The 16,601-nt window shown below is 41.4% G+C and overlaps 1 protein-coding gene and 1 pseudogene across 1 annotated transcript; both read right to left on the bottom strand.

Annotated features, from left to right (window-relative positions):
* Positions 1–5,388: 5,388 nt before the first annotated feature.
* LOC140522536 (mas-related G-protein coupled receptor member X1-like) lies at positions 5,389–6,342 on the bottom strand. Its single transcript, XM_072637945.1, has one exon. It carries the CDS (start codon positions 6,340–6,342, stop codon positions 5,389–5,391), a length of 954 nt encoding a protein of 317 aa, XP_072494046.1.
* A 1,080-nt stretch (positions 6,343–7,422) lies between these two features.
* On the bottom strand, positions 7,423–9,339 carry LOC140523429 (polyadenylate-binding protein 1 pseudogene; annotated as a pseudogene).
* Positions 9,340–16,601: the final 7,262 nt, after the last annotated feature.

Here is a 16,601-nt window from a genome sequence, read left to right as displayed (position 1 = left end):
TTGAATTCCAACTTCTCTTCATCTTTACCTCCCCTCCCATTCCCTTTGGGTAGGCAAGCAATTCAATATAGGCCATATCTGTGTAGTTTTGCAAATGACTTCCATAATAGTCGTCTTATGTAAGACTAACTATATTTCCCTCCATCCTATCCTGCCCCCCATTGCTTCTATTCGCTCTTTTGATCCTGTCCTTCCCCAAGAGTGTTGACTTCAAATTGCTCCCTCCTCCTATTGCCCTCCCTTCCATCATCCCCCACCCTGCTTATCCCCTTCTCGCCCATTTTAATGTATTGTAAGATAGGTTTTCATACCAAAATGAGTGTGCATTTTATTCCTTCCGTTAGTCGAATATGATGAGAGTAAACTTCATGTTTTTTTCTCACCTCCCCTCTTTTTCCCTCCAGTAAAAAGTCTTTTTCTTGCCTCTTTCATGAGAGATAGTTTGCCCCTTTCCATTTCTCCCTTTCTCCTCCCAATATATTTCTCTCTCACCGCTTAATTGCATTTTTTAAAGATATGATCCCACCCTATTCAATTCACTCTGTGCTCTCTGTCTCTTTTTCTCTCTCTCTGTGTCTCTGTCTCTGTCTCTCTGTATCTCTCTCTCTCTCTCCCTGTGTATGTGTGTGTAATCCCACCAAGTACCCAGATACTGAAAAGTTTCAAGAGTTACAAATATTATCTTTCGGGTTTTTTTGTTTTTTTAAATTTATTTATTTAACTTTTAACATTCATTTTCACAAAGTTTTGGGTTCCAAATTTTCTCCTCATTTGTCCCCTTCCCCCACCCCAAACCACCGAGCATTCTGATTGCCCCTATCACCAATCTGCCCTCTCTTCTATCACCCCTCACTTCCCTTGTCCCCATCTTCTCTTTCGTCCTGTAGAGCCAGATAACTTTCTATACCCCTTTACCTGTATTTCTTATTTCCTAGTGGCAAGAACAGTACTTGACAGTTGTTCCTAAAACTTTGAGTTTCAACTTCTTTTCCTCCCTCCCTCCCCACCCCTTCCCTTTGGAAGGTAAGCAATTCAATAGAGGCCAAATCTGTGTAGTTTTGCAAATGACTTCCATAATGGTCGTGTTGTATAGGACTAACTATATTTCCCTCCATCCTATCCTGCCCCCAATAACTTCTAATCTCTCTTTTGATCCTGTCCCTCCCCGTGAGTGTCGACCTCAAATTGCACCCTCCTCCCCATGCCCTCCCTTCCATCTTCCTCCCCACCCTGTTTATCCCCTTATCCCCCACTTTCTTGTATTGTAAGATAGGTTTTCATACCAAAATGACTGTGCATTTTATTCCTTGCTTTAGTGGAATGTGATGAGAGTAAACTTCATGTTTTTCTCTCACCTCCCCTCTTTTTCCCCAAACTAAAAAAGTCTTTTGCTTGCCTCTTTTATGAGAGATAATTTGCCCCATTGCATTTCTCCCTTTCTCCTCCCATATATTTCTCTCTCACTGCTTGATTTCATTTTTTTTTAAGATATGATCCCATCCTATTCAATTCACTCTGTGCACTCTGTCTCTATGTGTGTGTGCATGTGCATGTGTGTGTGTGTAATCCCACCCAGTACCCAGGTGCTGAATAGTTTCAAGAGTTACAAATATTGTCTTTCCATGTAGGAATGTAAACAGTTCAACTTTTATAAGTCCCTTATGAATTCCCTTTGCTGTTTACCTTTTCATCGTTCTCTTCATTCTTGTGTTTGAAAGTCAAATTTTCTTTTTAGCTCTGGTCTTTTCATCAAGAATGCTTGAAAGTCCTCTATTTCATTGAAAAACTAATTTTTCCCCTGAAGTATTATACTCAGTTTTGCTGGGTAGGTGATTCTTGGTTTTAGTCCTAGTTCCTTTGACTTCTCGAATACCCTATTCCACACCCTTCAATCCCTTAATGTAGAAGCTGCTAGATCTAGTGTTATCCGGATTGTATTTTCACAAAACTTGAATTGTTTCTTTCTAGCTGCTTGCAATATTTTCTCCTTGACCTGGGAACTCTGGAATTTGGCCACAATCTTCCTAGGAGTTTCTCTTTTTGGACCTTTTTCAGGTGGTGATTGGTGGATTCTTTCAATATTTATTTTGCCCTCTGGTTCTAGAAACTCAGGGCAGTTTTCCTTGATAATTTCATGAAAGATGATGTCTAGGCTCTTTTTTTGATCATGGCTTTCAGGTAGCCCAATAATTTTTAAATTGTCTCTCCTGGATCTATTTTCCAGGTCAGTTGTTTTTCCAATGAGATATTTCACATTATCTTCCATTTTTTCATTCTTTTGGTTTTGTTTTGTGATTTCTTGGTTTCCCATAAAGTCATTAGCCTCCATCTGTTCCATTCTAATTTTGAAAGAACTGTTTTCTTCAGTGAGCTTTTGAATCTCCTTTTCCATTTGGCTAATTCTGCTATTGAAAGCATTCTTCTCCTCATTGGCTTCTTGAACCTCCTTTGCCAATTGAGTTAGCCTATTTTTCAAGGTGTTATTTTCTTCAGCATTTTTTTGGGTCTCCTTTAGCAGGGTGCTGATCTGCTGATCATATTTTGCTTGCATGTCTTTCATTGCTCTTCCCAATTTTTCCTCCATCTCTCCAATATAATTTTCAAAATTTTCTGAGCTCTTTTTGAACTTTTCCATGGTCTGAGCCCATTGAGTGGTCTGGGATGCAGGAGCCCTGACTTCCATGTCTTTCCCTGATGGTGAGCACCACTTTTCCTCATCAGAAAGGAGGGGAGGAGAAACCTGTTCACCAAGAAAGTAACCCTCTATAGTCTTGGCTTTTGTCCCTTTTCTGGGCATTTTCCCAGCCAGTGCCTTGACTTCTGAATATTCTCCTCACACCCACCTCATCTCCAGATCCTCCCAGCCAGCGCTTGGGGTCTGAGACTCAAATGCTCCTTCCCAGCCTCAGGGCTTTGGGTGGGGGCAGGGTTGCTATTCAGTGTGATATCAAGTTCAGCTGCCCGGGTGGGGGCAGGGCCGCCTCACAGGCTCAGTTCCCTAAGGGGGTTTATGCAGAGACCTTCATCAATGGATCCAGGCTCCTGCCTGCTTGGGGAGCCCCGGTCTGCTCCCACCTCTGTTGGTGCCTCCCGAGGGGGCCTGAGTCATGGGGGCTGCCCACTCCCCTCTTGACCCGCCAAAGAGACCCTCTCACCGACCCTTGTCACCAGTGGGTGGAGGGACCTGCGCGGCTGCTGGAGATCCCATACCTGAAGCCCGCTCAGATCTGCTCCTCTTGGTGCCATGCCCACAGCAGGGCTGTGCTGGGCTCCCAGTCTGCGGAGTGAAGGACCTTTTGCGAGAGGTTTGCAGGTCCCTCTGGAACAGAAATCTCCTTCACTCCACTGTTCCGTGGCCTCTGCTGTTCCAGAATTTGCCGTGAGTTTCTTTTTACAGATGTTCTATGGGTTGTGGGTTCGGAGCTATGTGTATGTGCGTCTTTCTACTCCTCCATCTTGGCTCTGCCCCCTGTAACTTGATTTTCAAAACGCTTTTGGAGCTCTTTTGTGGCCTGAGCCCATTGAATATTTATTTTGGATGTTTGGGATACAGAATCCTTGACTTTTATGTCTTTCCCTGATGGTAAGCATTGTTCTTCCTCATCCGAAAGGATGGGAGGAGATATCTGTTCACCAAGAAAGTAACATTCTAGCGTCTTATTGTTTTTTTCCCATTTTCCTGGGCATTTTCCCAACCAGTTACTTGACTTTTGGCTCCCCTGTCAAGATTAGGGTATACTCTGTGAAGCTATAATATCTCAGCTCTTCCAAGGTGGCACAATCCAGCGTGATCTGGAAGCAGGGAGAGATTTTTGAGTCCAGAATCCTAGCAGTTACCTCTCCAAAATCACCTGCCCTCCAATTCCTCCAAGTCAGCACTGGGGGCTGATCTTTAGACAAGCTGGATGGGCAGGGCCGCCACTCAGTGTGAGACAAAGGCCAGCTCCCTCAGTGCCCCCAGGGGTTTTAAGATCCAACAATGTATGTGGGGTGATGTAGGAAATGCCCTGAGAACTGCTGCTGCTTGCCCAGCGTGGCCTCTTGAGATTGGTATTCAATGCATAAGTGTTTTCGTGTGTATGTACATGTATGTGTGTTTGTGATGTATCTGTGCTGAGTGTACATGTTGTGTGACATGTGTGGTATTTGTGACACATATGTGTGAGATGATATGTCCCCTTTCCTTGCTTTGCTCTCTTTAGGGTAGGTCCTGTCATATAACACACTTACAACACCAGCCCTCATCAGGAATTGGGTCATGCAGAAGCAAAGGGACATTGAAACAGAGAGTCACAGAAGCATAGAAACACGGAGACTCAGAGAGATGGAGGCACAGACTGGAAACAAGAGAGGAAGCTGAGCCTCAGTATTGACCTTTGAGGGAGAGAAGTATTTTGCTGAACTGTGGGTGGGGGAGGAGAAAGGAGCACAAGCAGCGAATGGAAGGGACCTGGCTGAGCTGGAATCTCTACTTTTGGGGGGAATATGGGGAATGAGGCCTGAGGGGACCTTGTGCATCAAGCCTGAGAGAAGAGGACAAAGTGTCTGACCCCTGACTCTATGCCTTTACTTAGAGATTCACAAGGAGAGAATGGAGAGACATAGGGCCTTAGAGGATGTCCTTTCTCTTCCTCTTCTCTTCAGGACAGGGACAGTGGCCATTTGGTGGAGTAGCCTTCCTCTGGGCTGGTGACACGTGAGGCCCTGGACCTGACTCTGTAGGTAAAGCAGCCTCCAGAAAGCTAAGGTGCTTCAAAGAGCACAGAGCATTGGGCCTGGAGTCAGGAAAGTCTGAGTTCTTATCCAGTCTTAGTTACTTGCTTTGGGACTCTGGTCTAGTCACTAAACCTGGGCCTACCTCAGTTTCCTCAGGTGTACAATGGAGGTCATGTGAGCACCTACCTCCCAGGTGTATTGAGAAGGTTAAATGAGATATTTGTAATGCACTTGCTACAGTGTCTGATACAGTCTTACTGTTCAGTCATGTGATTCTTTGTCACCCCCATCTAGGGTTTTCTTGACAAAGATCTTGGAGTGGTTGGCTATTTCTTTTGCTTGCTGATTGTGCAGATAAGCCAATGGAGGCAAATGGTTAAGACTTGCCCAGGGTCATACATTTAGTAAGTGTGTCAGGTCAAATCTGACCACAGTTCCCATTCCAAGCCCTGCAGCTATATCCCCTGCACTGCCCAACTGCTTAACATAGAGCAGGTACCTAATACAGCATCACTCATCACTTAGTGTTCAAACCCTGGGCACCAACATTAGGGATGGAAGGGAAATCCTGGTGTCCCTCTAGGGAGGTGGGAAGTGGTTGCAGCTGGGCCTGGGGCAGGGGCTCATTTCATGGGCTCTTGAGTCATCTTGTTCTTAACCTCAGAATGACGTCTATGGGGCACTGATGTGTGGGGTGTCCCTTGTCTCTCCTTCCACCTTCTGCTCATCCACCATGGCTCTCTGGAGTATCATCCTGAGGGTCTCCCTCCTTCTTTTATGCCTTTGGCTCCCCAGAAAGAAGTAAATGAAGGGGTTCACACTGCTGTTCACACAAGCTAGTGGTTGACGGAACCAATAAGGCATGAAAAGTATACCAAAAGGATGTATGTAATGTCCCATGTGGAGGGGCAAGACGCAGAGCAGGAACACCAGGACTGTGAGCAGGACCAGAAGGTAGAGCCTGGGGGGCTGATGGCGCTGGGAGCAGCACTGGACCCTCATCAGCAGAGTCAGGCTGCAAACACACAACACAGAAGTGAGGAGGATGAACTGCACGAGCTCGATGATGAACGAGTCGAGACAGAAATGGTGAGCATACTTATAAAAACAACTGACAATATATGCTACCTCAAGTAGGCTTGTCAGAGCCCAGAGGAGAGTGCACACAGCAGCAGACGTGCGCTTCGGGTGGTGACATCTGTACCAGAAGGGGAAGAGCACAGAGAGACAGCCCTCAGTGCTGATAGCAGCCAGGAGGCTCAGGCCCACGGTGTAGGCCATGTTTCTGAGGTCCCTCATTGCGATATAAGTGAAAGAATTATACAAATAGGGAACAAATTCAGCTACAGGTGTCAGAAAGGAGCACCAAAAGAAAAGGGCATTGGCCCCAGCCAGGTTGAGGATGTAGAAGGGGAACTGGTTCCTCTGGATGCAGAAGCCCAGGAGCAACAGGACAGCTCTGTTCCCCACCAACCCAACTGGGGCAATGAGTATAGTGAGGATCTGCATCCAGTCATCTAAATAAAAATGTCCAGGTTCCACAAGCACTGAACTTTCATTTGCACTTCTTTCCCGTGTGTTGTCATGAACATATTCCTGCTGGCCAGATGAGGGAGACACAGTCATGGTGGTTGGCCCAAGCGCCACGAAGCCCAGCTCCTCTCAGACGTTCTGGAAACATAAAGGCTCAGAAGAGCATCAGAAATTTTACCTGAGATTTCATCCCATCTCTACCTTCAAGTATCAGAGGCTCTTCTTTCCCACTCCCTCTCTCTGGGGGCAACTAGGTGGTGTCACAGTGCCCAGAGGTATCGGTTTACAGGTAGAAATCAGTTACAATCTAGTCTCAAATACTAGTGAGGTAAATAATTATTTCACTTCTATTAATAACCAATATTCAGTTAGGATTAAGATTTTCTCCTTCTGTTTCCTCATTCAGAAACCCATCCCCTGTAGATTATTCAGTCAGTGTCTCAAGCACATTTTTGGTTGATGGGATTGCCCAAATTCTCCAGGTATATGCTTTCCCATCATGGGTGGGACCCTACCCAACTAGAAGGTCTCACAAAAATATTCTTATGTGTCTCTTTTTCTCTCATTTGTTTTTTCTCTTAAAACCCAGCCTTACCCTCAAATCACTCTGGTTCTCATTATTGGCCAACAATAAGTTCCAGGTCAAGCCCATCTTGGTCATTGTTTGGGCCCTGATTGGCTCAGAGGGAAAATAAATAACAATGGTTTCTGTTTTTTTTTCCCCACTCTTTAAGGAATTTTTATTAAAGTAAGAATTTTATAATCCAAATTACATTTCCTTACTCAGTTATCAATTCTGTTATCTAAAATGGTAGTGATATTCTGAGCTTTTCTACTGTAAAGAATTCCAAAATTAAAGAAAAGAATGCTTTAAATTTTTGTATTGTGCTGAAAATTCTTTTCCCCCCTGGTCTGTAAAGCATTAATTTGTTTTTATGTATTTTACTATTTTGGGGGGTTTTTTGTTTTTTTCTTGTTTTTTGTTTTTAAATCACTAAGTAATCTAGGACTAGCATTAAGTTTGCTGGACCTGGCATTTGCTCGGTACATAATGTTCAAAGTTTCTTTTCCCTTTTTTATTTATTTTATATTTTGCAATGTCTTTTCACAATATTTAAGTTTTTCAATGTTTAGATATTTTTCTTTGGTGAAGCAGAGGTTCCTTTTCATGGTCTCTGATCTTTTCTTCTAAACAGTTGGAACACCAGTGGCACAGTTAACTGCTTTCTGGGTAGCTTCTTTAGCTTGGTGAGCTTGCAGTATGGCTACAGCTTCATCAGCCTTAGAGCAAAGAGACTCAGGAGACTCAAGCATATGAGGAAACTCAGAGTTGTCAATTTCTAGCAACATGCCAGTGATTTTCCCAGCCAGGGTAGGATGCATGGCCTGAATGAGTGGAAACAGCCTTTCACCCAACATCTGCTTTTGCTCTTGAGGAGGGGCGGATGCCAACATGGAAGCAGTTAAAGGTTCTTGACCTTGGACATGGACAGCAACTGCTGCATGGTAACCTGTGGTTGCGTTTTAAGATGCTGTTGAGGATTTGGAACACCTGAAGCATACTTATACTGTGGAACTCTGTGGACAGCAGGAATAGCTGCTGCAGTAACTGCTGCAGGACGTGGACCCATTGTCTGAGTTGATGTATTGGCAACATGCTGTGTTGACATGACTCGTGGAACCTGTGAAGAAGCTGGTCTCATTGTACTAAATGGTGGCCTAGGAGCTGCTAGGCACATAGCACCAGGCATGTTCTGGAATGGATGAGGTCTGGCACCCTGAGCAGTCCAGCGAGGACTTGGTCTGAGTTGAGCAATTTGGCTAGGAGGATAATATGCAGTACGGTTCTGAGTCTGAGGAATAGCTATGAAGTAACCTGAAGGAGGCTGATAGGGGTTGATCACAGGGTTGGGCACAGCTCTGACGCTTGCTATTGTCTGCATATACTGGTTTGTGAGGTGAGCCTGCTGCTCCTCTTTGCACTGGGCTAAAGCTACATACAATGGCTTAGTGGCAAAAATCCTGCCATTCATTTCTATGACTGCTTTGGTGGCTTCCTCTGGCGAAGAGAAACATACAAACCCAAACCCTTTGCTGCAGCCACCTTCCATCATCACGTTTGCACTAGTGATTGTAGCAAATGGTGAGAACTCCTTTCACAAATGTTCATCATTAATACCATCTTCAAGATTTTTCACATACAGGTTAACACCCTGGTATCTGGTGATCCTATCCTGCTTCAGTTGTTCAAATTTGCACTTGAGTTCCGTCTGTCTTTCCACTTTTTTTCTGAGTTCGGCCAACATAAATTTATTTTCCATTCAGTTCTTTTCCATTCATCTCATCTACAGCTTTTTGTGCATCTTTACATATTTCAAAGTTCACAAAGTCAAAACCTTTGGATTTTCCACTTTCATCAGTCATTACTTTTATACTTAAAGCAGGTCCAAACTTGCCAAAGAGCTCCTTAAGTCTTTGATCATCCATGTCTTCACCAAAATTTTTGACGTAAACATTGGTGAACTCTTTTGTTGTAGCTCCAAGTTTGGCTTCTCTCTATTTACGGGATTTAAATGGACCAACAAAGACTTTTCGATCATTAAGAAGCATTCCATTCATTTTTTCAATAGCTCTTTCAGCAGCGTCTTGTGTCTCAAAATGTACAAATCCATAACCCTTTGACCCATTTTCATCGCACACCACCTTACAAGAAAGGATGTTTCCAAAAGCAGAAAATGTATCATGCAATGCTTTATTATCAATGGATTCATCCAAATTTTTGATGAATATATTGCCCACACCACTTTTACGTAGTGATGGATCACGTTGAGTCCACATGATACGGGCTGGCTTACCCTTAATGACATCAAAATTCATTTTATATAATGCCCATTCAGCGTCTGCTGCCTGCTGTAAGTTGACATAGGCGTAGCCCAGGGAGGGGCGGGTGATCGTGTCCCTGCACACCCCGCCGGAGAGGATGGGCCCGGCGGGGCTGAACTTCTCGTAGGGCATCGCCTGGGTCACATCGGGGTGCAGATTCCCCACGTAGAGCGAAGCCATAGGGTAGATGGGGGCGCTGGGGTTCATGTCAGAGGAAGAGGTAGGGGAGTGTGGGGAGCCAGGGTCTGGAGCTGAGGGTCTGGGAGGGAGGGGAGAGAGGCCAAGAGCGAAGGGAGAAAAATCAAGCGGAATCGAAAACTACTCAACGGCCACGGAACGGGTACGATCCGCCCCCGGCTGCCAGCGATGCTTGCTCAGGGGCTGGCTCGGGAGATGTCTGTGGTCCTGGCGGCGGGGAAGGCTTGTCTCTTCCTTCCTTCTCGGAGCTGCTGCGGGGCCGCGGGAGGCACGTCGGTCTCGGCTTCTTCAAAGGGTTATTTTATAAGAGAGGAAAAAAATAAAAGTCTCCGGCGGGGAAGACGTGGGTTTTTTATGATTTTTTGGGGGGTCTTTTAAAAAGATTTTTTTTTTGTATTTTTTGAATAATAAATGTGCGTTCCTGCCCAGAGCATACACTCGGCACTCACAGCACTAACCGCTGGGGAGAAGGGCAATTGTTTCTGTTTTGATCTGGGAACCCTGAGGGTCTTTCTATCCCAGATCTATTTTTTTTTTAAAAGAGGCCATTCTTTATCTTATTTCTTATTAAACCTTAATCTTCCAATGGCTATTGCCTGAGTCAAACTAAGACCTTCCAAAGTTTAAAATGGCCAAGATCCCCCACTGCATTCTGGGCCATCTCCAGTTGTTCTGATCTCTATCTGGCTACTGGACCTAGATGTTTCTGGAGGAGAAAGTGAGGTTGGTGACCTTGCACATCCCTCCTTCATTTAAATTCAATTTACTTGCATGTCATGGCAACATCTCCCAGATGTCATGATCCTTTTTGAGAATGAAGGACTAAGAGCAGCAGCATCTATCAATTATTCTTATCCCACTGTTCATTCATTGTTTATTGACTGGCTTTCAGTCCACCTCCTTGTCCAATCACTCATTGATTGCTAACCAATCAGAGTTCATTTCTACCCTCAGGCATACCCCCATTTCCAAAGACTTTTGCAGCATTCGATGCTCTTCTAGGGGCGTCTTTGACTTGCAGGGAGCCACTGATCTCAGTCTCTTATTTGCCAGCTACAGTTAATAAATTCATTATCAATTACCCAGAAATTATATTTCTTGGACTTTTCATTAGTCACATTAGATGTGTGACCCTAGACAAGTCACCTAACGTCTGTCTCCCTTATGTTGCTCAAGTGTAAAATGTGGCCAGTAATAACATCAACCTCACAGGGATCTTCGGAGGATCAAATGAGATAATATTTGTAAAGTGTTCTAAGACTGTGCCTGGCACAAAGCAGGCCCTTAAAAAAAGCTTGCTCCATTTTCCCCTTTCCCCCTTTCTCCTGTCATGATGTGACAGCGAAGTACAGAAAGGAGTCTTCTGGAGAAGATTGGTGGTACACCATCTCCGGTTTCTTCTCTGATCACAGTCCAACTCACCTTTCCTTTTCTTCTCTCTTCTGTTCTTTCTTTAGTATGTGGGGTTTGGCTTCCTTCTGCCACCTCTGTGGACAGGCCTAAGGGTAGACTGAACCACTCAGTTCAATGCAACATACTTTTATTTATTCATTTAATGCATGCATTTATTTCTTCATTTCTTCTTTCATTAATTCCTAAATTCATTCTTATATTTATTTATATTTTAAAGCTTCTATCACTTCTACATTTACATAATTTTTATTATTGTGTATACTGTCTCCCACACAGTTATTTTTCTTAATGAAAAATAAAGAAAGAAGAGAAAACATTTTTAAGCACAATTGACCATCATATGAATTAAGTCTCACAGTATACTACACACTATTTCATATCCATCGCCACTCACCTCTGGAAAGGAGGGAAGGAAATACAAGAATCTTTTTATTAGCCTTCTGTGCCAGATGGTAACAAACACATCAATACTGTTTCTTTGAACTTTCTGGACCCACTATAATTTTCACTCCTAGAACAATGAAACTGTCCCTGCTCTGAAGTAGCTGATATTGTACTGAGAGTGAGCAGAGGGGAGGCGGATGCAGCACCAGCTGCCCACCTCATGCCAAGCCAGGTAAGTGATCAGCTTAGAGCATGACTAACTTCAGGAGAAAATAATGGAGATGTAGGTTCCCCCTGAACCAGAACCTGGACCTGGAGGAAGAGGAACAAGAACTCTCATACCCTCCAGCTGTAGGGTGTTCTGAAGGACTCCAAAGAAAATTCTCCTTCCCTGCTGGGGTATATGAAAAAAGTGTGTGAAAGTTGGAGGCTGCTCCTGCCTCCAAGGGAAGAAGAAAACATCACAACACAGCAGCAGAAATATCTGCAGCAACTCACTGTTTGACAAAAATTGCTGGGAAAACTGGATAACAGTGTGGCAGAAATTAGGCATAGACCCATACCTGACACTGTACACAAGAATAAAGTCCAAATGGGTACATGATTTAGGTATAAAGATTGATACCATGAATAAACTGGAGAAGCAAGGAATAGTGTATTTATCAGATTTATGGAGAAGGGAAGAATTTTTTACTAAAGAAGAGACAGAAAGCATTATGAAATGCAAAATGGATAACTTTGATTACATTAAACTGAGAAGTTTTTGCACAACCAAACCCAAAGCAACCAAAATCCGGAGGGATGTAGTAAATTGGGAAAGAATTTTTACAGCTAAGCTTGGGGATAAAGGCCTCATTTCTAGAATATATAGAGAACTGACTCAAATGTATAATCATACAAGTCATTCCCCAATTGATAAATGGTCAAAGGATATGAACAGGCAATTTTCGGAAGAAATTAAAGATATCTATAATCATATGAAAAAATGCTCTAAATCACTATTGATTAGAGAGATGCAAATCAAAACAGCTCTGAGGTACCACATCATACCTATAAGATTGGCAAACATGACAGAACAAGAAAATGATAAATGCTGGAAAGGATGTGGGAGAGTTGGAACACTAATTCATTGTTGGTGGAGCTGCGAGCGCATCCAACCATTCTGGAGAGCAATTTGGAACTATGCCCAAATGGCTACAAAAATGTGCATACCCTTTGACCCAGCAATATCGCTACTAGTACTGTATCCCCAAGAGATCATAAAAATGGGAGAGGGTCCCACATGTACAAAAATATTTATAGTAGCACTCTTCGTAGTTGCCAAAAACTGGAAGTCAAGGGGATGTCCATCAATTGGGGAATGGCTGAATAAATTATGGTATATGAATGTAATGGAGTACTATTGTGCCATAAGAAATGATGAACAAGAAGACTTCAGAGAGGCCTGGAAGGACTTATATGACCTGATGCTGAGTGAAAGGAGCAGAACCAGGAGAACTCTGTGCACAGCAACGACCACAGTGTGCAAGAGTTTTTTCTGGTAGACGTGGAATTTTGTAATAACGCAAGAACTTCTTAAAAAAAAATCCCAATGGTGGTTCTCAAGGCAAAATGCCTTCCACACTCAGAGAAAGAAATATGGAAGTCATTCGCAAAATGTAGCAGATCATGTTTGTGTATGTGTATGTTTTTGTGTATCATGTTTTGACTTGTTATATGATTTCTTTCATTTTAGTCTGACTACATAGCATGAGTATAGTGAAAATATACTCAATAGGAAAGTATATGTAGAACCTATACAGAATTGTATGCAGTCGTGGGGAGGGAGGGGCGTAGTGGGGGGTAGGTGTGGGGGGGATAAAATCTCAATTGTATGGCAGTGATTGTTAAACATTAAAAAATAAAAAAAACATTAAGTTAAAAAAAAAAAAGAAATATCTGCAGCCTCCTGTTTCCCGAACTGACCAGTTTTCTAGCTGCACACCTTGAGGGGATCAATATAAATGTATAAAGAAAGGATTAAACTCACAGAGAAAACTTGAGTAGATTCAAGGAAGACAAAGAATTATAAGGAAAGACCCTAGATGGAGAAGTTCTCTTTTTCCTCTCCAGGTTCCAAATGGTTCCTGTGCCTGATCCTACAGTTGGTGCTATGCCTGTCCTCAGGAACATTTTGGCCAGACCCTTGGGGATGGAGTGATGGGACATTATCATCATCAATTACCCAGAAATTATGTTTCTTGGACTTTTCATTAGTTACATTAGATGTGTGACCCTAGACAAGTCACTTAACTTCTGTCTCCCTTATGTTGCTCAAGTGTAAAATGAGGCCAATAATAACACCAACCTCACAGGGATCTTCAGAGGATCAAATGAGACAATATTTGTAAAGGGTTTTAAGACTGTACCTGGCACGTAGTAGGCCCTTAAAAAAAGCTATGTTACCCTGTGTTACCCTCCCTCTTCTCTAAATTACATAAGTCTAGGAAAAATCATTTCTATTTGTTTTCAGCACCAAGACTGTGGATTTCCCAAAAACTAGTTTCAAGAGATGAACTCCCTAAATCTTCAAGTTCAGATGAGGCTCCCAAAATGTTGTTTCTCTGATAATGGTCTGTATACTAGGAAATCAATGACATTACTGTTGGATTGGTGTGGTGCATTATGCCCAGTCCACTGGTCTTTCCCATTGTCCTTGAGTAATGGTTCCTACAATTTATGGAAGAAATATCCCCTTTTATGCCACCTGGTTCATCTCCTCCCTTTCTAGCTCTCACAGAACTTTTCTGAAAGTGAAGTTGGATATTCTTCTGTTGGTTCAGCTGTTCATGGGCAACCAAGGCCCTAAGATTTCCCCAGACTTCAGATAAGTGTTGGATGAGGCTTAGATTTGTTGGAGTCCTGCATTTCAAGGTTCTAATAGTGAAAAAAAATATACACTTGTGAAGACACACATACACACATGTACACACAATGCATTTATTCATTCAAACTCACACAATGTACATATGTGTACATATAGCAATACACACATAAGCAAATCATATAATATTTATATTGACATCCACTTACATAATATACATATATATATATGAATATATATATATATTTAAGTTCATGCCATGTACTCTTATCCAAAGGTTCATGAATAGTTTTTGAATGTTCTGTGAACTTGAAGGGAAGGAAATTATTTTTATCTTCACTAACCTGTAAATAAATTTCCTTCAATTATAAAGAAATTATTATTAAGAGGAGGAGCCGTGGGTATCTTTAGTATACAGAAAATATTCATAATACAAAGATATATATATGCATATACATGTGAAAGTATGTTTATGTACATATATGCACATATAACTGTGATAATATCATTTGTATACATGCTGCACATATGTGTACACATATATATTACTGAATATGTGCACTCATCTACATATGTACTTCTCTCTATAACAATTTCTTCCGCAGGCAAGCAGAGATAATGATGCTCAGTCAGTCATCACCAACAGCACAAACTGACACTTGTCCTGTCACTTTCTTTAGGGTCTCAGGTTTGGTCCTTTCCTTTCCTTCTTTCACAACATCATTTTTACGCAGGAATCTCTAGTGACAGAGAGACAGGGAGTCTGTTGCCCAGTCCTCTGAGTGTAAGAAATAATTATGTTGGTCCCCTCCTGAATTCCAATCAATATTAGTGAATTTGGTATGATTCCGTGGTGTTAGTGATTATAAGCTCTGCGTATTAGGGCCCAGAGCTGTGAGCTGCAGATTGTAAGTTCAGTTGCTTAATCATAGAAAATTCACTAGAGGCCCTACACCCTTGTTCATTAAATTCATTAAGTTTTTAAATGTTTAATTTAAAAATTAAGGCTGATACTTGAATTTGACAGGTAAGTCAAAATGGAAAACAACGGAATGAATTGAAAATCAGAATTCAACAAGATGTTGTTTACAAGTAATACATTTAAAAATGGGAGATACACAGAATTAAAATGGAGGTTTGGCATAGAATTTAATATGCTTCATCTGATGCAAAAAAAGCAGGGGTAGCAATCATGATCTCATGCAAGGTTAACAAGGTTAATAAAGCTCTAATTAAAAGAGAGTACAGGGTAATTATATTTTGATAAAAGATACCAAAAGCCATGAAGCAATAACAATACTGAACTTATATGCACCAAATACAATGCATCTACATTTTTTAAAGAAAATTTGAGAGGAAGAAGTTGTATTATAATAGTGGTACCTGTAATTTTCACCTTTCAGTACTAGATAAATCTAAGCAAAAATAAATGAGAAAGTAGTTAACAAAATTTTAGAAAAGTTGAATATGATAGCAATCTGGAGAGAAGTAAATGGAAATGGAAAGAAATACACGTTTTCCCTCCTAGTAGTTTATGATAATGTTACAGTGAGTGTCCACACGTTAGGATATGAAGTTTTATATTTGAAAACAGAAATATTAAAAGCATTCTTTTCAGATTACAATGCTATAAAATAATGTTTAATAAGGGACCACAGAAACATAGGTTAAAAACTAGTTAGAGATTAAACAAGCTAATGCTAAAGAATGAATGGGTTAATGCATAAATCATACAAACAATTAAAAATTCATTGAAGAAAATGTCAATAATGAGACAACATATCAGAACCTATAGGATACAGGAAAACCAAGAATCAGAGGAAAATTTATGTCTAAGTACTTACATCAATGAAATAGAGAAACAGCAGACCCCGGACCTCACTCTTCAGGTAAAGTAGCCTCCTGCAAGCTATGGGGTTCCAAAGAGCCCAGAGCACTGGACCTGGAGTCAGGAAGATCTGAGTTCAAATCCTCAGTTGATTGCTTTGGGACCCTGGTATGCAATTAAGTATGCAATGAAAAGAACTAGAAAAAGAGAACAAACTAAAAATCCCCAATCAAACACTAAATTTGAAATCCTAAAAACTAAAGATGAGATGAATAAAATTGATTAGAAAAATCCATTGAATTAATAAATAATCCAGGAGCTGATTTTAAAAAAATTATAGAGATATAGAATTGGTTAATTTGATTTAAGAAGAGAGAAGAAAATCAAATCACTGGTATTAAAAATGAATAGTGTGAATCTACTACTAATGAAGGTGAAATTAAATTGAAGATAAGGAGTTATTTTGAACGATTTCATGGCAAGAAATTTAACACTTTAAGTGAAATTCAAGATTATTGAAAAAAAATATAAATTGCCTGGATTAGCCAAAGAGGAAACAGAATATTTAAAAAGACCTATTTTTGAAAAAAAAATTGAACAGGCCAAAAATGAGATTCCTAAGAAAAAAGTTTCAGTGCTAGTTGGATTCACAAGTGAATTGTATCAAAAATTTGAAGATCAACTAATTCTAATATAAAAAATTAGAATAATAGTGAAGGAAGGGGCCTATGAAAGTCCTTTTATGAAGGAAATATGATACTGATACATAAACCATAAAGAACG

Source organism: Notamacropus eugenii, chromosome 2, assembly GCF_028372415.1.
Source record: "Notamacropus eugenii isolate mMacEug1 chromosome 2, mMacEug1.pri_v2, whole genome shotgun sequence".
In the NCBI taxonomy this organism is placed as follows: domain Eukaryota; kingdom Metazoa; phylum Chordata; class Mammalia; order Diprotodontia; family Macropodidae; genus Notamacropus; species Notamacropus eugenii.
This window is presented reverse-complemented; position numbering and strand designations above follow the sequence as displayed.